This window comes from Anoplophora glabripennis, unplaced genomic scaffold (assembly GCF_000390285.2).
Source record: "Anoplophora glabripennis isolate ALB-LARVAE unplaced genomic scaffold, Agla_2.0 scaffold1185, whole genome shotgun sequence".
Lineage (NCBI taxonomy): Eukaryota > Metazoa > Arthropoda > Insecta > Coleoptera > Cerambycidae > Anoplophora > Anoplophora glabripennis.
Window position 1 is genome coordinate 34,584 of NW_019417281.1, and position 26,719 is coordinate 61,302.

The 26,719-nt window shown below is 33.5% G+C and overlaps 1 protein-coding gene across 1 annotated transcript in view; it reads right to left on the reverse strand.

Moving 5' to 3' along the window:
- The window catches only part of LOC108915514 (beta-ureidopropionase-like), a 47,814-nt gene that overhangs the window by 12,471 nt on the left and 8,624 nt on the right, over window positions 1-26,719 (reverse strand). Inside the window, exons 3-5 of the mRNA XM_018721568.1 lie at window positions 22,216-22,310; window positions 21,953-22,159; window positions 11,164-11,268 (exon numbers count right to left, since the gene is read on the reverse strand). Of these exons, the coding sequence (XP_018577084.1) occupies window positions 11,164-11,268; window positions 21,953-22,159; window positions 22,216-22,310 (407 nt within the window). The remainder of the gene's footprint in view (window positions 1-11,163; window positions 11,269-21,952; window positions 22,160-22,215; window positions 22,311-26,719) is intronic.

Below are 26,719 nucleotides of genomic sequence, written 5' to 3' on the forward strand. Positions count from 1 at the left end.
AACAGGCCACTAGATCTTTCGGCAAAATACACTCGCGTTAAACAGCTCATCTTTTTAAAAATACATTACAATACATTTATTTTTTTTTGTCATAAATCCTTAACTTTTCGAAGAAACTTGAAGAGATCAAAAAGTTAGTAAATGAATGGGGTTTTTTAGACATATTTTTTAAAAGGAAAAAATTTTATCGAAAAAAAAATTATAAGAAAAAATGTCATAGGGGTTGATTATTTCAACCCCTTACAAAAATAGTTCAGGGTTGAAAAAAATTCAAAAAGTGTAGTTTTATTGACAGATAATGTTCACCAAGTTTGGTTTCTTTAGCTTGATGTACGTGGAAGATAAAAAAGAAAAACAATTTTTTTTTGTAATTTTAGGAGGGGCGTAACTTTTCAGGGAAGGGTTTTTTCAAAAAATTTTATACCAAATACCCCTATTAATTTTCATCGGAGAATCGCCCCTTGAATTTTTTCGGTGTTATTTAGATACACCCTGTATAATGTATGCCAGTAGGTTAATTTTTCCAAAGTCATTTGTAAGGAATTACAGTCATATTTGGACTGGACGAAAATATCTTCAAGTCGTCAGTCTAAAATAATGATCATTAACGAAGATAGAGAAGGGGCTCAGATCGGAGCTATGTAGAAGTCCAGAAATATGTAATAACACATACCTACGATAAATCTGAAACCGTTAACTTAACGTTCTGTAAGCTATTTGATAAATAAGAAGCTAATGATTTCAACAAATACGTACAGAGAATTCATAAATGATTTCAAGGCACGTAAGCAGTGATTTTAATAATAATAATATATACTATTTTCTAATAGACAGTTTCACACTGTATAAGAATTTGTCACACATAATTTATAATCTATATTAAATAAATTAACAAAACATTAGATCACATATACTTAGTTCAATTAAAAAAACAAAATCGCAGTCCATTAAAATCTAAAGTACCGTCAACGGGGTTGATGTTGGACGAATTTTTCGATTATTTTACTCTATTTCTGGGTCTGATACGTCAAAAAATTTGAAAAAAATCATGTAGGTAGGCCAAGGTGTATTCTATTGCGTAGTATAATTAAAATTTGTATTTTGTTTTTAGTTTTTTATATATTTTTTGATAACGGTTGTCCAACTTCACCCGGCAGAAAGGGGTGAAGTTGGACATAGCTTTAAATCAATGGAAATCCAGCTACAGAACGGTCTATTGCGCGAGTTGGACATAAAAATTGTTTTTTAAAAAGGAAATCTTTCGGTTTTACTAAAATTTATAGAGTTTGAAAAATGTGTATTAAACCTTTATTAAAACTGTCATTAACAAAATTTAAATTTCTTATAAAAATATAACAAAATACATTTAACATTATTTAAAAACTTATTTAAAACTATTATAATTCCTTTAACGTGTGATGTGTTGATTTTGGAACATTCCACTTTTCAGCTGCAGCCCTGACACTTAAAATCTAATTTTTCACTTCTTGTACTGCCATTTTCAAATTTCTGGTGGGGTAATTACAATTCGGCTTTATGCCAAGCTGTTTTCGATATTTTCGGGACATTTTTTGGGTGTCCAACTTCACCCTGGAATAACACAACAGTGCAAAAAAAATCCCCCACTCCACTATTTTTACAAAAATATAATTGAAAAATTTCATGACTAATACTCATACAATAGTGCAACTCCTCAGACAAAAAGGTTGACATTCCGCCAGCCACATCGTAGCTACAGTAGTTATAAGAACAAGTTTATGAAAATGTCAAAATTTCATACTTTCGTAAATCACAGACTCAGTTACTTCCGTCCTTCATACCCACAACGTGTTCCGAGAGAAACAGAACATGTTTCACGATTTCTGCCACCAAATCAGTTAAACGTTAACTCCCCACTTACCGGGTAGGGATTTTTTTTAACACTACCGTTTGTCCACCTTCACCCCTACTGTCCAACAACACCTCAGTTGACGGTACCCATCCAAAGAATACGGACACATATCAATTAGGTACGATTTTAGTTTCTTTTTAAAAAGTTCAACAGTACAACAGGTCTTTACATCATTAGGTAATTTATTAAATACCTTAAAGCCCAGACAGTTTGGTGATTTCATGGTGAGCTGCAGTCTCATAAATGGTATATGGTATTAATTTTTTTGTCGTATATTAATTTCATGAAATTTCATGTTGGTATAAAATTTAGATTTATTGTTAAATACTTAATTACACAAAGCAAATATGAAAAGACCAGCGTTGCGCTATGAAAATAACATCACGCTGTTGTACTATCTAGCACCTAACCCCCTACACTATAGGTCCCATAGCGAGCGCGCGTGATAGAAAGATATTTCTAAAACGTTGATAAAAAGTTAGCCCCTTATTTTAGTCGTAGCGAACTCTGACCCGGACAAGACAAATTGACCTAAAGAATAGTTGAAAGAGGTAACACACACTGTAACACATTTCTGACATCAAAGTGACTTGTCCGGTCGGCTGTGAAAAAAGAGGCAACATAAAAAATTAGCTCCCTATTTTAGTTGTAACGACCTCTAACGCGGACCAAACAAAACTGATCTTGGGAATAGTTAAGGGAATTTAATTTTAATAATTTTACGCGTTTCTGAGATTCAGAATCTTTCTGTCTGGAATAAAAATGTAATAGTTGGGTCTTATCGGGATTCAAATACAAAAAGTTTTACAAAAACTACTCACCAATATTTGACAGCACATCTTTACACATGTTAGTTAAATTTGTCTAATTTGTAAAGATAAAGTGATTGAAGTATAATCTGCATATGAGGTAAAATATACTGCAGTAGACAAATTTGTCAAGTCAATTATGTACAACACGAAAAGGACAGGACCCAATATAGAACCCTGTGGTACACCGAGTGTTGTACTTCTTGTATCCGAATCAATATTATTTATAGCCACAAACTGAGTTCTGTTATAGAGAACACTTTTTATCCACAACAGTGCCACACCTCGGATACCATATTTTTCTAGTTTATCCAACAGTATATTGTGATTTACATAGTGGAATGCCCTGCTGAGATCGCAAAATATGCCAACAGGGCACTCTCCCGCGTCCACTTACTCTAGTATGCGGTTATAATATGAGTGTGAATGGCCGTGGAGGTAGACCAGCTAAGAAACCGTGTTGATACGTAGAAAAAATATATTTTTTTATAAAAATGGTAATAATCTCTATAAAAACGAAAAAGTATTTTAGTTATTTATAACTGTAGAATCTCCAATTTTGTAGGCGCGGCGGAAGCCGAAGCAGCCAAGAGGCGAGCCAGGGCTGTGCGGCAAAACCGTAGTGGGTTCGAATCCCGCACGCGGCAGGAAATTCTTTCGAATTTTCCTATCGTACCATGGATGTTTGTGATTGTTAAGGTGAAGGGTAGTGTAAGTTAACAGGCAAAAAGGGCCAAGCATGGCCTAATTGCTGGTAAGCTTCATGACCTTTACCTTTTTTTTATCCCCCTTTTTGTAAACAAAATTTATCTTTCCCTTTTTTAATGCCTCTGGAAAGCGTCCACTAGGACAGATTGAAGAACGTTAGAGTTTAATGATATATAACATCTTTTTTTATAGGAAGGCAGGTACTTCATCATAACCCGAAGAATATTTGTTATGTAATTTTTCATTTAGAACTGCGAATAACTCGTTTTCAGTATATGAATGCAAGAAGATGGATTCTTTTTGAATATTTATTTAATCGACAAAATTCTTTATGCTTTTGTTATGATATCTATCGGATGTGCATTGAAGTGTTCCAAAATGTATTGGAGTAGTGGTATCGCTTTGTTACGTAAACTTTATTTCCGGGAAAAAATAATTGCAGCAAAACGTTCAAGAACGTTTATATTTTTTTAAAGCGATAAAAAACTTGTTTTAAGAAACTGTTGGAAACGTATGCCATTTCTATGTATGTTTATACTATGGATAAGAAAGCTTATTTTTCCTTAATAGTGAATATTCTTAAAAAAGGATAAAATTAATTAAATTGTAACAGTCACGATCCTCATTCAAAAGGTGGAATTTAAAAACTTGTAAGTATCCTTTTGTCGATCTCCCTTATTATCAATTTAATAATATAAAAGAAATTGAAAATTAATTGAAATAATAATAATAATAAATAGTAATAATATTAATTTAGAAATCTTTCTGGGTCGTAAAAAAAAAAACGTTCGAAAATAAGTAATTATCTGGATATTCTGTTGTGGTGTGTATGTTGTCCACCAAAATAATTAGCATGCCAGTTAAACTCTAATTCTTTATTAAATTGGTTTACACACAATAATTGGAATACTAAAAGTACTGGGTTATAAACACTTGCTGTGCCGATGCCGGTCAACTAGAGAGTGTCACAGATTGCCTGCCTAAGGGTACGGTCAGCTACCGAGAAGGGTCGTTATTCTTTTAGATTTATGGCATAACAAGTGCTTCTGAGACAGGCAAATCTGTTTCAATACAATTTCTTATTGTAAATATTTTCTATGAACGTAGAGGCGTACCAGGGAACGTGTGTCCCCACACTGTAATATATGCAGGAAATGTATTCTTTTTCTTTATCTACGGATAAATTTTGACATGTTTCATGAATCCACCTTGGTATATATTCCACAGAAAACCCAGTTGCACATGTCGGACTCAGGCACATTTATATCACAAAATATACATGTTTTCCTTATATCAAGAGAATCTTGTATGGTTAGATTCCGTAATTGTTTGCGGTACTAATTTGGTTCGAAATTCATATCAAATTTATTTTTTTTTATTATACATTCGCTGTAATAGATACAATACGCAGGTACCACAGTTAAAACTATCTACCTGTTGAGGATATTCAATCCTGTTTTCTACTTTTTTAGCTTTTTTTGAATAATTTATAAAATTTCTAACATAATATCACAACGTTTTGTTTTTAGAAATTGTTCTTTCCTTCCGCTGGGGTCATAGTACATGGCTATTGTATTTGTGAATGAAATAAACTTCAATGGCTAGAAGAATAATTGTATGGAGAGCTATCACTTCTTCATATTTTGTTATTTCTGGAAATTTCCGAATGGGTAGATCACTGAAAATCATTTTTGTCTCGCAATAGTAGACCGCAATAATGTTATTTCTATATAATTTTATTTAAATTTCTAAGCAAAAAAACAATAGTAAAACTGTCTAACTGTATCACTTTTAGAAGATTTTTTTGCTTAAAACAATGTTCCTTCTTTCTGACAGTAATTTATAGAATATATTCGGTCTGGACTGAATTTTTGACACAACATATAACCTATTATTTGTCGCACTGGTTTCATACTATTTAGTATCGTTAATAAGACCACTTGAAGGTGCCTATTATGCTTCGATTTGGAAATTTATACTTATGTTGTTGTGTCAACAAAACTTTTGCTGTTAAGGCGCCCTTATAATAATTATGGTTTCGTTTCCTTTTCTTGCGTCATGTTTCTTCTGTTTCTATCTCTTTATACATGTTCGTTCATTTACTTTCTATTTAGAAAATATTATTTTTGGAATCTGTAACTCTAAACTTTTATGTAGAGCGAGTATATGGTGCCATATTTTTCTTAGAAAACGACTATATTGCACCCTCAGATGATTCTGTAATAAAATATTTTTTAGAGTACCAAAATATTTTTCTACGTCGGCATTACTACTGTGTTCATAATTAATTAATGAGGAACATAGAGGTAAATAAGGAATATATCTTTTCAATAAATGGTCTAAAAATTCTGAATTGTAATGTTTATTTACAACTCCGGTCCCGTCGTGACATATATTCTAAATTGTTTTTATTTTCATCATTTAAAATCTTTAAAAACAGTGAATTTTTAAAATTTCCGTTTGATATGTTGTAGTCAATTGAATAAACTGAGCTGCAGGTTTAGTCAACATAATCAAAATTCATATTTTTTGATATTAGTATTATATGCTGTTCGGCTTCGTCGACAGATAAATCTCTAAATTTAATAGAACATAAAATTATCAGACATTGATAATATTCACTTTTAGTTACATTCAATAAGGCAAAGCTTTCTTTTAATTTTTTTTTACTCATAATAGCTATTCACGAACCAGCCAAAATTTTCATCATGTGGGCACAACAAATCGTTAAGTGGATTATATCTTCTGACGTAATATTATTAGCTGAACTGAAATCTGTTACAATTTTATTAAAAACATAGCCACACAAAAAAAATATATTTTTCGGGTCTGGAGGTTACATTATGTCTACTATATGTTTTCGGGGTCGCTAAATCCGAATCCGTTTAACCCCATCACATCAGGTTTTACCAATAACGCCATATAACGTCATAACCGAAACCGTCAAGTCCTATTACACACAACGATCTTGTAAAAGGGAACTGTGCACCGGCAATAACCCTATAATACTATATATTCAACTTCAAACCCCCTAATCCCTAATCCCATTGTTACAGATTATAAATTCTGTACAGATGTACGGATTAACTCTTAAAAAATAAAAAGGTTCTTTTTTATTAAATCAACTTTTTTAATAGATGACAGATTAAATAACAACTTATTTTTTTTTGTTATAAAAACAGCATCAATCAGCCATCTTGACAAAACATAAAAATATACTTCATTTCTAGCACTCAAACACTCCTACTATTTGAATGTTTTGTTTCTTGAACTCCTATTAGTCTTCTAAATTTTTGGAACCTATCACGTGGTAAAGCCTTTGTCAATATATCTGCTTCTTCTTCTGTAGAAATATATTGCGGAAGTATTAATACCACTTTTTTCACGCACAAAATGATATTGTACATCAATGTGCTTTGTTCAGCGGTGGAATTCAGAATTTCGTACCGATCTGATTGCACTTTGGTTATCCATATGTAACACTGTTGGTTGTATTATTTGCTCACCAATGTCACGTAAAAATTCTTGTAACCAAATTACTTCTTTAGTGGCATGTGCAGCAGCCACATATTCAGACTCTGTAGTTGACAAACATACAGATGACCGTTTCCTACTTGCCCAAGTAATGGGACCGTTACATAGTTTAAAAATGTATCCTGTTGTCGACCTTCTGGTTTCTGCATCACGAGCAAAATCAGCGTCAGAGAAACTTGTCATAAACAGTTCGTTTTTATCTAGGTTTTTACCTTTACTATACTTTAAACCATAGTTTTGAATACCAGCTAGATATTTAATTATTCTTTTTACTGCTACTTCTCACTGCATTCGAAATGTCTGTTCTACTCATAACCGCTGCGAACATTAATGAACCTATTGCTTGTCTATATGGGATATCTCCATAATTTAATAAAGTGTCAACGGACAAATCAGTATGTGGATCAGCTGGGATACTGACGGGACAGCACAATCAAGTCCAAAACGTGAGATTATTTGTTTGATATAATGTTCCTAACTAATCGAAATCGAACCATCAGCTTTATCTTGTGAAATCTCTAACCCAACAAAATAGTTAACTTCACCTTCTGTAATTTCGAATTCTTTTAAAATGCCTAACAATTTCTGAATTGTTTTCATCTCCGAAGAAATCGCCAGCCCATCATCTACGTAGATGATTAGAAGCACTTTTACTCCGTTCAGATTTCCGCTATTTACACATTTATCGTTGCTTTGCTTTGGTTAAACCCGAAACTCTGTAGAAACATATTAAATTTCTTATTCCAACAGCGAGGTGACGCTTTGAGACCATAAAGAGATTTCCTTAGCTGGCATACTTGATCTGGTTCACTATTGACACCCTCTAGAACGTTCATAATATATCCTAATCTATATCACCATAGAGAAAAGCAGTCTTAACGTCAAATTGTCTCATCTTGTAATTATGGTAGGCTGTAACAGCTAGCAGTACTCTAATGGCGTCATATCTGGTAGTAGGGGCAAATATCTCATTGTAATTCGCTCATTTTTGTTGTAAATATCCGTTAAAACGAGATAGTGTTCCGTCTTGAGTTCTCTTAACCTTAAAAACCCATCTCGAGTCTATTAGTGATTTATTTTTAGGCAACTTTTGTAAGTTCCCAAGTCTGATTTTTATTTAATGCTCTAAGTTCTTCAGCTATTGCCTCATTCCATTGATTAGATTATTTGCATTCCAATGCCTCCTTGTAGCTTTGTGGTACATCAAGTTCTGCAAGATTTATTTCAAAATCCTCAAACCTTTTTGATATATGAATATTATGTTGCGGACGATTCTTCGAAATTTTATATTCATCAATAATATTTTCTTCGACAATATTCTCCTCTGAAATATGCATCTGATTTTCGCTTTCTTGTCGTCCGTTGTTATTCTCTTGTTCATATTCTTAGGGAAACAATTCATGACTTGCACTTATCTTCACACTATTTTCATGCTCACCGAAACCTTTAATAGTTTTATTAAATATAACATTTCAAGATATTACAATCATTTTAGTTTTTGGATCTAAAGAGTCGGTAGTTGTTTGATTCATTTTCGTAACCAACTAAAATCAATTTCTTGTTTTTCGCTTCTAGCTTCGTACGTTTCTGGTCTGGAACATGTACGTAAGCTTGACTTCCAAATGTCTTTATGTGTATTAACATCAGTTTCTTACCATGCCATTGCTCAAACGTTGTAGAATTTAGAGTTTGACTGGTTTGTGTATGATTCAAGATATATACAGCTGTACTGACAGCTTCTGCCCACAAATATTTTGGACTATTAGCTCCATTCATCATGGAACGAGCACTTTCTACGGTTGTTCTATTATCTCTCTGTACCATTTTGCTGTGGAGTAAAAGGTGCAGTTGTTTCCAATTCGATACCTGCTTTGCGCAAATAGTCTTTAAAGTCAGTGTTACAGTATTCGGCACCATTGTCTACATGGAATACTTTCATTGGTCGTCCAAATTTAATTTTTAATTTGCTACAAAATTCTTTACAGCAATCTAACACATCTGACTTTGTACTGAATCCTTGTACTGAAGGGCAGTTTCCACTCTTATAACATCCTTTTGTTTGAATGGCATTTTGTGTTGCTTGCCATACAAACAAGCTTCACAAAAGAAATTATCTATGTCATTAAAGTGAACATTATCTAACAGTTTTTTTGACACCATTTCCCGCAAACTTTTCACATTTAAATGTCCAAAGGCTTTTTTTCGCGAGTGAATATTGGTGAATACGTCTGACCTGTAGTTACTGTTTCTATCTCTTTTAATCTTATTTCTAACCTTGTCTAACCTGAACAGATGGCGAAAATGTATATATTCACTATTCAGTGATATGTAGTATGTACTTTGACGACTTTGACATATGGGTTTTAACTTCTAACCAGTAACCATAATTTGTCATCATTTATTGCTTCCAGTAATCTAGTGTTGTGGGAATTGGTGTTATATCTCACTATATAATATATGTATTTGCTTCAAATAAAACTGAAGGAATATATCAATGCTTTCTTTGGAATATTTTTAAGTGGCAAATTTAAAAAGCGTGAAAAGTATGTAGATTCTGACGTTGCAAGATATGCGAATATTCGACATAATCGTTATCGTAAGAGAATGGAAGGTTAGGTCGGTTTTTTATGTAATTCATACGAAAAAGACTTGAATTACAAATGATTCCACCAATATTATCTCTGGCCTAGGTCACAAAAAAAGAGGATAATCCTGAAGCAAAGTGGATTGCAAATATGTCCCATATAAAAAATTAATCTCACCATCAAGTAAAATATTTGCTGTTTCAACGTCTATGTTTACTAAAACATCTGTGCCTCTAAAGTTTAAATTTAAACTGGCCACTTCCACAACCATATCAGAATCCATCATTTTGCTGAACGATTTTTATACTCATTCAAACAAAATGTCAAAATGAAAAAGGCTAAGTTACCAGCTGACAATACTAGTTGAATATACCAACAGAATATTCAGCTGAAAGGTGAAGTCGAGTTCAGTCATTTGATCTAAACTTGTGACGTCACATAGTAGTTTAAATGACTGACTATTCTCGCAAAAACGTAATATTCACTCATACTACACATACTACAACATACGACTTCACTCGCGAAAAAAAGCCTCAAGTCTCTCGTGCCATGTTTTTAACGAGTTCATGATAACCGAGTTTCCTTCAATGGTTACCGAAACAGTAGTTTGTAAATGTTATTTCTATAACGACTCGCACTTGTGATAGAAAATAGTATGTGCAACTCGTTCGCCCCACATGGGCAACTGCACCTGCGTGGCGCTATTGGCAACTTTTCCTCACTCGTTACACAATGTACTATTATATCACGAACTGCACAGGCCGTAAGTCCAAAAGAATCATAAATTTTTGCGTCATTGTCTTTCTTCACGATTGTCATACCTTTTTAGTGACAATACCCTCAGAGAAAAGGTTTTTCTTTAAGTCCGGCACATACAACACTTCATTTATTGTGGCATCATACCACCGACTGTTTATTAACATTTCCACTTTTATTGTTCCTTTACCTTTGAAAGCTAGATTTTTATTGTTCCCTAGATCAACACTATTAAACTATTTACTTCTTCTATTGTGGCAAAGTAGTCACATGAGCTGAAACATCGCTGTCCAAAATCCACCTGTATCAGAATAATTTGCTGTCAACTCAATGTCATTCTGACTAGTTGACATTCCAGCCTCTTGCATGTAAATGGAATCTAACTTATCCATTATTTCTTTAGCCGATTTACAATTTTCAATTACCTAAGGTTATCTGTGATAACTCTATGGCAGCCGTTAGAGTAAACATTGCGTTTACATCTTTTTTATTCCATGTCTCTCCGGTTTCTTCTGTTTTTGCTTTATTGTCATCGACTACGTCAAAAATTCCTTTTGCCTTTAGGGCGCATTTGATTTGGAATTTCCACTGAGGATAATTGCCCTCATCAAACTGACCAAAAACGTTACACAAAAGTCTTTTTTTTAATTTTTCAAAATTATCAGTTTGTATGTAGATTAAGAGAGCACAGTAAAAATTGAAAAATTAAAGCTTCATATAACACATAACATAATGTAAAGGGCATTTTTTATAAAACATAATTACTCTTCACTTTTCTAATTACGTACAATGAAAAGTGAAGATTGAAAAATTTAAAAGTTCTTGCAAAAAAACAGGCGACAGATTTGGTTAAATAAGACTATAAGAAAAAATAACTTACCACTGCTGATGGATTGAAAACTATGTCTGCTCCATTCAAACCAAACATTAGCCAGCTCAAAGGATAATAACTTCCCAAGCAAACAGCAATATTCCCAAATTCAGTCTAAAAATAAAAGTACAAAAAATACTGAATAAATGCGAATAAGCGTTTTTCTCTCTTAAGATTCCAGTACCTAATGATCATAAAAGAATCAGCTAGTTTGCTTTATCGCTTGTCATGCGTACCTTTATTTTTTCTGCTTTTTGGCTAAAGCACAATACGAAATGAGATCATTACATAACATCTGTTTCACATGCTACAGCTTATTTATAGTCACGTAATTAGTTTTTCTATTTGAATAAATTGGCCACTTACTTTGTTATATTAGTAATATGAGTTTTAATTTTTTTCATTTTAATACGAATGCCTCGCGTTAACTAATATGGCCAAATACTGGTGAAACTTGATTTGCGAACGTTAATAATTGAATATATCGAATGTCCCAAAATTCACGTAAGATTTGAATTTTGCACCATTTGTGCGGTAGCCAACGTTGCCAATGAAAAAAAAGACAGTATGACGGCGTGCGGATTTTGGGTTGGAGGCATCATCAGACCATTCTTCTTCGAAAATGCAGCTGGTCAGGCAATAACAGTTAATGTTGCTACCACCACATATTAATCCGATTGTTTTTGCTTAAATTGCAAGTTACGGATGTAGAAGACATATGGTTTCAACAAAACGGTGCCACATGCCATGCAGCCCGAAAACAATTCAATTACTGCTCGAGTTCCCGTTTTAGTAAACGGAATCGGTGGCCCAGATCATGCGATTTAACGTCATTAAACGTTTTTCTTTGGGATTTTTAAGGTCTAAGGGCCAAATTCAGAGACTTCCCTAAATCTATACTAACCTTATGCTTCACTCAACTTAGGGTGCCCTTATCTCTTCCTCAATTGTGGTATTCAGAAATGTGTATAAATGAGTGACTAACTTGAGTGTGCATCAAACCACAAATTATTAGTATAGATAAGGGAACAGTTGGCTACTCAAATATTACCAAAAATATGTCAACAGTGGAAAACTAATGTCACAGTATTTTTTTTTTTTTGAATTTGAATAACTCACGTTGAAAAAATATATATAATAAATTACATTTATCTAAATAATAAATAATGAAAAACAAAATTAATTTATCCAAGTAAAAATGATCCTCATATAATAATAATAATCATATTTAGTTCATTTGCGTACTATGTACTTCATACAGAGTAGAATGAGTGACAAGCAATCATTTATGACATATGTAACTGCACTAATTTCTAACAAATAATTATAATTTATATAGCGTTCATGTAAAGAATATCCTTTGTATTTCTTCACGAATTCTCGCTTGAAATCACGACATTTCATGTAGGGCGTCCATCTGATCGTCTATGGGGGGTATCCAGGAAAATCAGCAGGGACTCCGTGGACGGCGATGACTTCCCGCGACATCGCGTTTCAATAGCGTCTCCGTTTGGGACTAGCACGCACTCGCGCACTGCGTCGTTCTCACCGCCGCCGCCGCACAGTGTTTCCTTTTCCAGATTTCGTGGCCAAAATCGAAGGTCGGCATTTCGATTTTTCATCATTGTAATGTTGTAAAGGGAGCTTTGGTGCGTCATAATCCAGAAGGACAGGTTCCTGGGTTTATTGCTTGAGGCAAGTGAACAAAGTTGAGGTTCGTGCAGCTTCACGTATAGCGCGCTTGCCGCTCTGCCGACATAGTTACATTGTGAAGTGAATATTTTTCCAACTAGTGAATTGTTTTTAAAAATTTCGTTTGGACGTTGTTCCTAAAGCTATGTAGATTACTTATTAACAATGAAATGATAAAGATTTGTTATTTTTAACTAATAAATGTGCATTAGAATGTAGTCCGGTAAAAGCGCATTGTTTCTGAGTTAGAAAAACTTTCGGACAGACGTTTAGTAAAAACTTCCGCCTCGAAATTGCATGGAGCATGAAGAGGAAGGAATAAGCTTTAAGCAGAGACCAAATTTGGCTGTTGAGAGGTGCTGTAGCACATTTCAGAGCCGTTAGAGCAAGGGTCGGCAACTGGCGGACCGCGGAAGGTAAAATACTGGACCGCCAAAAATTTTTTGAAAGTATAAATTACTCAAATAAATTATTTAAAAAATGTTTTTTACGTTTAAGTGCCAATCTTATCATTTTTTCAGTATTTTACAATTGTGTGAGCGTTTTGAGTTTTTAATTAGTAAGCAGATTAAATTCGAGTCCAAATTAAAATTAAAAAAATAAGAAATATGAATTTTTTTCTGGACCTCGTTAAAAATTTTCAAAAGTATCCGGACCGCACCTAAAATTACTTGCCGACCCCTGCGTTAGAGTTTGGCCGCGCGCTACGGAGAAATTCGGCGCTCGGCGATTTTGAGGGTTAGGGCTGGCCAGATATGAAGGAAAGGTTCATACCTGGCTTATCTAATGTGCATTTTCTTCTGAAAAATAATTTTAAAGAGTAATACTTAATAAATTGTTTTCCGAATGATTATGAATTTTAATTTAACATTGTGTTTCCCATTTTAGGAACACCATTAAATAAGGCTCCAGAAAATATAACTTCCTTATCAAGAAAATATATTTTAATGATTAAAAATCTCAGAAATTATTACAATTATTAATATCAGCAGAGTTATCCGATACGTCCTCAGATGATTGCGACTCGAAATATTCCGAAGAGCACTCTAGCAGTCACACTAGTTATTCATTTAATTAAATTTAATCAATGTATTTTAAAGAAAAGCCAATGAAATTTGTATGTTAAAGTGTGTATAAAATTTTTATTAAAATCTTAGCTGAGCGCTTTCGACTACATAGTCATCATTGGAGCTATTCCTAAAATATCAACAAGAGGTTAAAAAGATATTATATAAAGCAAAAAATTTTACTTACGTTTTTGCTTTATATAATGTCTTTTTAACCTCTTGTTGATATTTTAGGAATAGCTCCGATGATGACTATGTAGTCGAAAGCGCTCAGCTAAGATTTTAATAAACATTTTATACACACTGTAACATACAAATTTCTTTGGCTTTTCTTTAAATCACCGAAGTGTGTACTCAAGATACAGTCGTTATTATTCAATGTATTTTAGTTTATTGCACAGTAAAAATGTATTATTCAAAGAAAAAGTGAGTTATATCGTTATTCTTGCACAATCTATCCATTTTTTATATTATTTTTTTTAACCGCCATTTTGAGTTTCATTGTGAAAATAATAATTTATAAACAAGTGCATAACAAAAAATGGCGGCCAGTTTGGGTCAGCCATTTTGAACTTCAAAATAAATTGCATTTTCGAAATTAGCGACCCAAAAAACCCCTGGATACAAATTTTCAGCCCATTCCAATAACAAAAGGTATTTTTGGCCACGAAATCGGGAAAAGGAAACACTGTGCGCCGGCGCCGTCGAGCATGGTTTCTGTCAAAATCGGGAAAACAGTTCAAAATTGGAGTACAAATATCAATAAATGTTCATGCATGGTTCAATTACAACTTATTTGCCACTAATCTAGTTTCTATTAGATAATATCAAGTTCAAATTCGAGATTTAAAGTCCTATTTTGCTAAAAGTTCTGAGATTACAGTTACAAAGTCACTAATGTTAATCACTTTCACTCAATACACACTACAGTTTAATTACTGGATTTTTAAAAGTTAAGTTCCTTCGGCAAAAAAATTGTGGAAAATGCAGAATTTCTACTTATCGGGCTAGCTTACTGCGTTGGAATGTCTGCCCCGGCTTGCAGGACGTCGTTTTTAACGATTTTACTCAGCTTTAGTTCGTTTGTATTAGGTCTGCATAATTAGTTATTTTTCTTTCAGATTTGGATGAATTGATAACAATCAGTTCCACACAAGGTAAGTACAAGTATATTGAACAGTTTTGTGGTAAGTATTTACATTTTAATATGTTATACGGACAAAATATGTAAAAGGGTTTTCGAAAATGTCTGATTTTCGCGTTGAAAATTTGACGTTGACAATGAATTCTCGGCTGTGGCGATAATCACCAGTAATAAAAGGCAAGTATTTTTCGTTTTAGGAAGATAGATTTAAGTGTTTTCAAGATATTTTGTTAATGAAAATTTGTACGCGGACACGTGGCTTTCGAGATTCTGCTGGGGAGCGACGACACCTTTATCGGATTATTTGTAAAATATACTGCTACAATATTATGAAAACACAAAATGAATACATTACAAACATATAAGCAAACGTCAGATACCACTAATATGTACCGGTGTAAAATAAGCAGCCAAAGATAGCAGCCAAATTATCCGAACTTGGCCGATCCAAACATATGAGGAGTTGATTTTCAAAACGCAGTTCTCGACTTTGGTTTTCAAAACTCATTTCTTTCGTATTCAAAAAAGTTTTAAACAAAATACCACAAAAAATATTTTGTAATGTCAGGTGTTTAATACACTTAATTATTATTATCTTTATAGCACCAACAATTTTTCACATATGATTATTACGTAATAATCTCAAAATGTGTTATGTTTCAAAAACTGCGTTTTGAAAATCATCTCCTCATATGTCCAAGGAAGTAAGAATAATAAAAACACATGTTTTAGCAAAGTCTGAGATTTATGTTTAGACCAATTAAATCCAATTATTAAATATATGTAAGTAACCTGTTAAATATGTGAAATGACTACCACCCAAACAAATATAGAGCTATAAAATAAATAATAAAACATTAAAAATAAATTAACAGTCAAGTTTGAATGAAAACAAATAAATATATTATCAGTTATAATATCACAAGAGCATAGAAAATACTCGATTATACTTCCGAGTCACGAGACGTATTCTGCGAAACACCACGACAGCGTAGCTGGAGTGGTGTTTTAAGGATATACGTCCAGTGAGGAGGTTAGTATAATCGAATATTTTCGTTTGCTCGAGTGGTATTCGATACGATTACATAATGAATTAACTAACTTTATTGGTTACTAGTTCGATTACATAATGAATTAACTAACTTTATTGGTTACTAGTGAAATTAAAAGTACAATTATTATAATAAATATTTGTTGTATTATCGTTAGAAGATGAATTTGAAGTGCTGGCGATAGTAGAATTGGCAGAATCTTGTTTGTTTCTCATCTTTTCAAGTATCTTTCCATGGTGTTCATTAGTAAGCTTTAGATATGGTTTAAGAGATTCAGATGATGAGTGGCCTGTTACCTTAATAATTTCTTGCAGGTTTGCTCCAGATTGTGACAAGATGCTTACTGCGGAAGAGCGATTCGAATGATTGGATATTTTATGTTTCTTTGTATCAAATCCAATACTTTTAGCCACTAAAGTGTCCATTTACTTAGTTGATTAGAGCCTACAGGACAATTTTTATACCATATTTTAGTTTTTTGCCAATCAGTATTAGGTGTTAAAAAAGACGATTGGTTTTAATGTTTGGTGTTCTTTTGCTCAACATTTTCTCCAAGAGACGTACGGGAGACTGATCTTCACACTTTTTATTCGGTGTCAACCATTTAGATTCAGATGTGCGTTTTTCGCCACCCTGCGCTGTCTTTGAAAACATGATATTGTACTCAATACGTCCAGTGGGTTCACCATAATTGTTGAATTCTTTTTTGAAATAGTCAACTAAGCAAAAGACTACTTAATTTCCACGCCACGCCAGTTCCACGGCACAAATTTGATAGAATTTTTTTTGCAAACCGTCTGGCGTGTTTTCGTCAAAAGTTGCTATAATTTTGCTAATTTCGTCCGCATTAAAGGCGATAGAGCTTGTTTTTCTGTATTCAGGAATTGCTTGTAACTTCTTCCTTTTAGCTGCCCGCCCCTTTCTTGCATTTTCAAAAATGACGCCCTTCAATGGATTTATTTCTCGGTTATACTCTTCATAAAACTTTTTCGGGACGAGTTTAGCGGTAATATTCCAAATTGTTTTCACAGTCCCTTCTTTGTATTCGGTGCCGTCTGCACGTTTCATGTTGAATGCCCAATCCTTCAAGATACTTGCCAATTGTTCTTCAGAAGTTTGAGCAGAAAGCTTATAATTTCGCTGTTCACAAAATTCTGTAAACTGCTTCCAGACATATTTGTGCGTTTTTAAAGTATTTTGGGGACGTATTTGTTGATTGATTTCCAATTCAGAGCTTGAACCGAAGCATTCCATTTTTTTTTGACGTTTATTGATAAATGTTAAAACTATCGTTACCATGACATAGTTCACATTGTTGGAAGAGGCGAAACACCAAAACGGTTATACCACGTCGTCAAGAGTATAATCGCTTATCAATACATAGTAACTACGTAAAATTTGTAATTGCTTTTGGCTAAATTTCTAATGAATTATATAATCTGAATAATACGATTTCAATTAAATTTGTTGTGAATTTCTCATTTAGCTTCTAGAATAGTTATTTTTGTATATAGTGCGCGAAATGCTACTTTGGTGATTGAGCATTGAATTTTTTAACGAGGTGAAGCCGAGTTAAAAAATTATTCGAGACCACCAAAGTAGTTCGCGCACGAAATGCAAACAATATTTTTTCTACAAACGTCAAAATATATCTCTTAAAAATATTATAAATAAGTAAAATGCCTAATTTATTATAGAAAATAGTGTTGAGCTGGCTTAAAATGTCTTTCCTAATCAAATTTTCACTGTTACTATGGAAACAAAGTGGCTGTTGTTGACAACAATAATAATTATTTTAAAGTAACGTTTGTGCTCGCGTCTTCCATTTTTAAGTGCCAGATATTATTTAAAATAATGGAAATTGCTAGTGACGATGAACTAAGTAGTACCCCACCTAATTTGGCAGATGCGGCCAATTTGGTAACTTCAAATCTTTTACCGGAAAAATCGAAGGGCCAATATGAAAATGCATATTGGCAATTTAAGGAGTGGTGTGAAACAAATAAAGCAAGAAAAGCATCCGAAAATGTGTTGTTAGCATATTTTGCAGAAAGATCCAAGAAGTGAATAAATAATAATTTGGAGTTTTGCTCCATTTTTTCAAAGATTGAAACACAAAACTCTTATTAATTTACATGCAGTGTGCGAAATACTTCGCACCCAAGTGCGCGAAGTATTTCGCGCACGGTGTCATGGTAACGTAAGAATCTGAAAAAAAGTGTCACTTCGGATATTGTTGTCAATGCGCAAACCTTGTCATTTTTTGACGTTTGTAGAAAAAAAAAACATTTGGATGTCCGTTTTTTTAAGGGTGGTTACGGACCATTCTCAAAATGGCTGCCAAATTATCTCGGCTCTTAATCATACCATCTCAATCAAATTTGTTGTGGATGTCGCATTTAATTACTAAAGACGGAATTTGGACATCTGGTTGGTTCACAAATTTTTTTAAGGGTGGTTTCGGATCATCTCCGAAATGACTGCCAAATTATCTCTGCGCTCAACCATACGATTTCCGTGAAATTTGTGGTGGATGTTACATTTAATTATTAAAGACGTCCGGTCGACTCACAAATTTTTTTAAGGGTAGTAAGGACCATTCTCAAAATGGCTGCCAAATTATCTCGGCTCTTAATCATACGATCTCAATAAAATATGTTGTGCATGTCACATTTAATTACTGGAGACGGAATTTGGATGTCCGGTTGACTCACAAATTTTTTTAAGGGTGGTTTCGGACCATCCCCGAAATGGCTGCCAAATTGTCTCTGCTGTCAATCATACGATTTCCGTGAAATTTGTTGTGGATGTCAGATTTAATTACTAAAGATGGAATTTGGGCGTTCGGTCGACTCACAAATGTTTTTGAGGGTGGTTTCGGTACATCGCTAAAATGGTTGTCAAAATTTGTTGTGGATGCAATATTGAACTTTCGAAGTTGGGAATAATTGAAAAAGTTTATACTTTGTAGCACATAGCACATTATCATTATCATTATCATTATCATTATCATTATCATTATCATTATCATTATCATTATTATTATTATTATTATTATTATTATTATTATTATTAAACAAAAATGAATTGAAATACAATAAAGGAAATATGAGTTTCAATTAGATATAAAGAAGCTTCCTAAATATTAATATTAATTTATCGATTTTTTCAGTACCTACTGCCTACATAAATCGCACATATTGTTCACCAAATAATTTGGCGAGTATAAAGATATGCATCTTATATGAACGTACCGCAATCAGAAGTTGCATCGGTGTCCTCTGATAATGCATATTTGCTACAAACAAACAGATTTTCTTCATATCATCGGATAATCGTATAATCATCTTTTTAAGGTCAACTCTATAATCTTCCATGGAATATAAATCGGTAAGTGCTTCCTGTTTTGTTAATTTTTCGAAGAAATACTAAATATATGGACCGCAGTTACATCCGTCAGTTTGACGTGTTCGTCTACGACAATGTTTAACTCATTGTTTATTTTTACTGACGCTGCTCCATTGTAATACTCCAAAAATTTTAAAAATTTAGTTAAATATTCATTACTTTTGCTGTACGTAAATTCGAAGATCAATAAAACGAAACTCCTTTCTCTCAAAATAAATTATTACGATACAAAAATGGTTTCCCCCTACCAATAAGGGCATAACAACGTTATTCTTTTCAAATTTGAAGGATTTGATCATTGGATAATTGTATCCCTTCGAAAAAATTACTGATGAGAAGTATTTTGGCACAATTTGATATTCTCTGTTTTTATCAATCAGAGCGAGGCAAATTTCAACAATGAAATTAGTTAGCCAAGAAGTTCCAGAAAGGCATAGGTAAACACCGATAAGAACCTCATGATTATGCAGGTCTATATCAGCGTAGATAGCAACGGTATATCCTCGATTTGGAACGCTCTTATAATAGCATATATAATTTACTAGGTTGTTCTGTGGCAATTCTATCTCATGTAAGGTGGTCCACTTAAGTTGACTTTCGCTATATTTAACTTTAAGTGTTAGATACTATTATGGGCAAGACATGAAAAAGATAAAAGTCCTTTAGTTTTATTTCCATCTTTTCCAAAAGCGCGTATTTCTTGATATCCTTTTTATAGATAAATCCTTATAAGCAAGCAAGATTCGCCTCATCGGGGTGGAAGTATCTTTTACTATACGGGCATTTTATTTCTAATAATCGGAAATCGTATGATTGAGAGCAGAGATAATTTGGCAGTTATTTTGAGGATGGTCCGTAACCACCCTTAAAGAAAATTGTGAATCGACCGGACGTCCAAATTCCATCTTTAGTAATTAAATCTGACATCCACAACAAACACGGAAATCGTATGATTGAAAGCAAAGATAATTTGGCAGACATTTCAGGAATGGTCCGAAACCACCCTTAAAAAAATTTGTGAATGGACCGGACGTCCAAATTCCATTTTTAGTAATTAAGTGTGAAATCCATAACAAATTTCACGAAAATCGTATGATTCAGAGCCGAGTTAATTTGTGAGTCACCCTGAGGTCCAAATTCCATATTTAGAAATTAAATCTGACATCCTCAACAAATTTCACGGATATCGTATGATTGAGAGCACAGATAATTTGGCAGATATTTGAGGATGGTCCGTAACGACCCTTAAAAATATTTGAGAGTCGACCGGACGTCCAAATGTTTTTTCTAGAAGCTAAATGAGAAATTCACAACAAATTTAATTGAAATCGTATTATTCAGATATATTTATTTGTTTTCATTCGAACTTGACTGTTAATTTATTTTTAATATTTTATTATTTATTTTATAACTCTATATTTGTTTGGGTGGTAGTCATTTCACATCTTTAACAGGTTACTTACATATATTTAATAATTGGATTTAATAGGTCTAAATATAAATCTCAGACTTTGCTAAAACATGTGTTTTTATTATTCTTACTTCTTTAGACATATGTTTGGATCGGCCAAGTTCGGATAATTTGGCTGCTATCTTTGGCTGCTATTTTCACACCGGTCTAATATGTCGCTCATTTGTGAGGACGATTTGAGTACGATTTTAAGTGACTCATTAAAGTAGAATTGTGTATGAATACGATTAGGGTGAGTTTAGTATGAGATGTGTGAGTGAAACTTAGTGAGATCTATGAATTTGGGCCTAAGTCCAACAAGCTCATGATCACTCACGCTTTGAAGGAAGAAATTGAGCGCTGTATCAACGAAATTCAACCGCATTTATGCAAAATGGTCACGGAATGTGCGTCTGTGCCAGAAAAGCCGTGGATGCCATTTACCCTATATGCAATATCGTATATACCTAACCATATACTGTAAACTTTATGAATCAATAAAAATTTTACAATTTTTCATTAAAAACCTGTGTTTTCTATCAAAGCTACTTCTTGCGTGAATTTTGGGACATCTCTTTTTAGACACTTTAGTTAGCTAATAATGTTCCCATCAGTACGAAGAGTAGTTAACATGAGACGTCCACATTAAAATTAACTTTTGTATCAAAAATGCCTTCACTGTTATTTATGCTGTCTACTGCTATGTCTAATTCACAGCACAGTAAGAAGTTTCATTATTACATCAAGAATATAAAATGGGTGTTAACAATTATATTTTTTAAACTCTTTTAGAGCCTCGAACAATCCAGTAAGTTTAAATTTAGAGAATATTTCGAGGCCTACGATAGGACCTCTACATACTAACGCCTTATCTGTCTATTCGGTTGTAAAGCGACTGGATGACAAAACCAGCATTATCGATATTAAGCTCTTCATCATGCACGAAAGTGCACTCTCAATACCTAAAAGTAATTGTTCTATCTACCTCAAATACAGGATGACCTGCATTTCCTTCAGTGTAATATATAGATTCATTCAAATACGCATTTCTGGAAATGTGGTTTTTGCGATACTTTCCTAAATATTCTCCGTGGTTATCTATAATAACAGCTGTGTTCCAAAGAGTATCGTTGTAAATATCGTCCCTTTCTAAAATAGGAGAAATTATCACCATGTTATGTATTTTGGCTAACTGGAAATAAATTGATTAATATATAGAACAACGCAACGCATATGTATTATAAGTACCTCTTGCAACATTTTTGTTGTTGGTCCAGTTTTTGCACTTTCGGCGTATTCACACCATGGGTTTTTTTCTCTGGTACAGAACGCATAAGGCATATCTGAAAGGAAAGTTAACACATGAGAATTAAATAATTCCATGTAATATATAGGTACTCTAGAAAGAAAGGAAATAAAGTTAGAAATATATCAAGACAAATAATATGAGGAAGGATATCTGTTGTCAGCCAAGAAAGGAATTTTTTCGCATATTTTTATATTTATTCATATATCTTTTAGGTTTGCATTCTCTCTGCAGCAAAGCAGCAAAATTACAACAGCACCTTTTATTTATCAAAACATGTTTTGTTTAATCTAATGTAAGAGTACTGAGACTCTGATATTCTATGGTTTTTGTTTTCGAAAAAATTGACAACACTGCATTCAAAGGTGTTGGGAGCAGAACGTGCGCTCATTTGTCCATCAGTTGAGAACTGTTGTAGTGGCGTATTGAAATGAGTGCCGCTATTCCAAATCCCGCCAACTGGGAGGTGAGAAGCGTAGTTCTGTGTTTTTTTGCAAAGGGAAAGGCGCCGTTTCAGATTTTCGGCTATCCGGATCCGGTTGGATCTTTCACAAGTAATTTAATTTTCAAACCGGTTTGGCCGATATTAGTCTCAGTTGCATTTTTATCATGACAAGAGATGGATCGTAGACGCATTGCAATTATGTGGCTTGGCTATTGCCGATGTCGTCGCAATAAAAAAAAAAAAAATATATGAAAAGACTAAAGTTTTGTCCCACTGGACAGGTCTGAATTCAGGCAGTGATATAAAGAATGCTATATCTACTTCTAGCGAACAAACATTCGACATAATTGCGCACAAATATTTAAAAAAATAATTGGCACCCTGTTCTTTTCAATGAAACCGGACGACTGAACCCGGCAAACACCCGGCAAATGTGAAAGCGTCAATACAAAGCTATGCACTACCAAAGTTTACAGAATATTTATTCTGTAAACTTTGGCACTACTACCACTTCGGTCGCCGGATAGCCGGTACACGGCAGCCGGGCTGGCAGTGGTGGCGATCGGCTACAACCCGGCAGCCGTTCGCCGGATAGCTCCTTCCATCACGTGTGAAAGCTGCCATAAGACTCTGTACACCTTGCTGCCGGGTAACCGGATCCGGTTAGCCGGTTCCGGCATGTGTGCAACGGGTGTAAAGGAAATCTCCTCATTGACTGTTTGCTACAGGAGGAAACAGTTAATACTACGCGGTACTGTGAAACCTTGAAACACTACGGAGGGCGATACAGAACAAAAAAGGACAATGCCAACACCACAGCAACTCTTGGATTTAATCAGTTAGAACATCATCGACCACCCCCCTCACGGCCTTAACCTGGCACCTTCTAGTTTTCATCTTTTCTCTTCTCTAAAGGTGTTTATGGGTAGAAAAAGATTTTATACCGACGATGAGGTTTACAATGCCGTGAAATAATGTGGCCGAGAGGCGGTGAGATTTTTTGACAAAGGTATCAGAATGCCTGTAGATGAAAAAATCATATAACCTTCTTTCATGAAAGACTCTTAAGGTATAAATTCAATGTTACTCATTTTGGATAAAAAAATTATAAAAACTTAATAAAGAAAATAAAGAAATTCTTATGTAGTTATGTCATAAACGATTTAATTTTCGTGTTAAATTTTTTTATTTATTTTTTAAATTTCTTAAGTCAAACTGTGGTGGACATAGTAAAAACCTTGGAACTTCGACTCTACTTAGTATTTTGAAAAATTTCGATTATAGGATTTATATTCCCAATTCCATTTCAAAGAAAAAAAAAGTCTTTTTTATTTTATTTGGAAAATTAACTATTTTCAAAATTTAAAATAAGTTATCACATTTACATGAATCTAGAGTACTTAATATTATTAATTTCACAGATTTTTTTTTATAAATTCGATTTTAAATACAATGTCATCATCATAAAACGTTTCAATAAAATATTAGAATTTTTTAGGTGCAACGTGCAACATTAATTACAAATTAAATAAATTCAATGCTAATGAATTACTTTACGATTTATATTTATTAAGTCACCTTCTATCTTTGAATTTCAATAATAGCTCTTTTGTTGGTATTGTCTGATCTTTTACTAAGGTTTTCATCAATGCAGTTCCACAAAGAACAATTACTACTGTCGTTTATCTCTGCTTGTTGATCCGCTTTATTGACAATTAATGTATTTTGAATGTACTGTGTTTTCATTATTTATTGGGACCATTGATGCGATTGAATTAGTCGGTAGTGAGTTTTCTTACGTTTGCAACAACATTATCTTGTATAAATGCAAAAGCCTCGGGTCGAAAAAGGTCCATAAAGCCAAAGTATTACTAAATTCTATATTGTCTGCTCGTTTCTGTACCCATTGAACTTCTGAATATTCCTGAATAATTGTTCTGATGTTTCAATTTACGGCATATAGTAGAGTAGAATAATAAATCCATTTATCAAAATGATAACTAGCGAGCCTGACATAGTTGTCTATAGAAACACATTTTGTAGTCTCTTTAAAATGCTGCAAAATTTCGTATAGTTCTTTAATAAGGACCCATTCGTTTGGTAGTACATGTGGCAAATTTGCATCTAAAAAACGTATGATGGATTGTATGGAACCCTTATAATTTCTTAAATATGTAGCATATAAAATGTGGAGTTCCAACGAGTGGAATCATTTTGGATTAACTTTTTGGGCATATCTGTTCCATTTTTTTGTTTCTGAAACTGCTAGTTTTGATTTGCACTTGAACTGCCTATAAAATGTCACTATTGTTTTTACGTTGTAAATAACGGAATCAACTAATATTTGGAAATCCTGGACAATGAAATTCAATGTATGGCAAAACATCCGAAATATTTCCACCACAATTCGGTAAATATTGTACATTTTATATTTTTAGTATTGTCAGAAACAACTAAGATAATTTTTTCTTCAAATTCCATTTATAAATATATTATTTTAGTCTTGCGTCCAAATTAGCTGCTATCTTTATTACTCCTGTCGAATTAAATCATAAAAACTTAAAAAATTATTAGTAGACAATTTATTGCACTTTATGATGGAATTTGTATGTAGAATGATAATATTAAAAAAGTAACTCGAAAGAAGTGACGCTAAGTTGGAAAATTGCAAATAGGTGGCAAAACGTGTTTTTTCACTTTTTTTACTGCCCACGAAAACGGAACGACATATCGGAATATTAGTTATTCTATATCTTAGGCAAAATTACCTACAATTTAAGGTACCTAGAGGCATTTTTCACTAATTTGGTACCTGTAAAATAAAGGTCGAACGCGGAAATATCAGATGAATTGTATGGAAAAGACGGTCAATCAAATGACCAACATGTGTGCCAAACGTCGATTCAATTAGCCGTGAAATTGCTGCTCCAGCTATTTGTTAATTAATTTCCTATTTTTTTTCAATTAATTGTTTAATTACGAAGCGTTAATTTTAGAAGTTAATATCGTAGATGTATATAGGTTCTAATTGATCTAAAAAACATATCGAAAAAGGAAAAGAAAAACCGAATTTGAAATGTTCAAGTCAAAAATCTCGGGCGAGAGCGAGAACGACGTCCATGCGCATGCGCGGGCCTGGCGCTCCTCCCGCGTACAGGCCGTTCATTAATGTTAACTTTTATCGCTGCTGGCACATTTATTAAATGACGTATCAATATAAAACTTTCTTAAAAGAAAACTTTAACCCTTTCTTTAATTGTCTCTAAAATCCCAGTCTGATACGTCCAATAGTTAATTATTATCAATTAACATTATAAAAAAGCTATATTGGGAACAAAGAGGCGAAGGTGTTATTCTTTTTTTTTTAAATTATCGTAAATCAAAAAGAGCGAATTTCCGAGCGGTTTTTGCCTAACCCTGGGACAATTTATTTATAACGCTGTTTTGCATGTCTTACTTTGTTAGTACTATTTCCTACTACTACTTCGTTAGCGCTACTTCATTTCAACTTTATGATATTTTTCTTCTTCGATACGTTTCTTTGGATCAATTAAAACTTATATCTACGATATAAATTTCTAAAATTAACGCTTTGTAATTGTTAGCGAGCGGGCTGCGGTTGAGGAAAATGCGGAAAGGAAACAAAAATTTGTAGATTACCTGGTATTCCCGGAGAGCGTCTTCTTCGAAGGGGCCCCCTGGTGACTCTCTGTAGCTCTTCCGGAACAGGTGGTAGGGTAGGAGGTGGACTGTATAGGCGGAAACGCGGAGGTGGAAAATTTGGCACAAAATATTACTAGGTACAAGGATACCCGCCGGCGACTCTATTCAGACTGTTTAAAATGCCACAGTGAGCGCGTAAGTGCCCTCTGGCGAACAGAGTATTAAGAAAATAACAAAAATAATAATAATAAGAAAATACTTATTTAAAATTAACATGTAGGCGTGAACAGTAATTAAACAAATAGTTGCAAAAAAACGAATGAATTTAATTAACACTA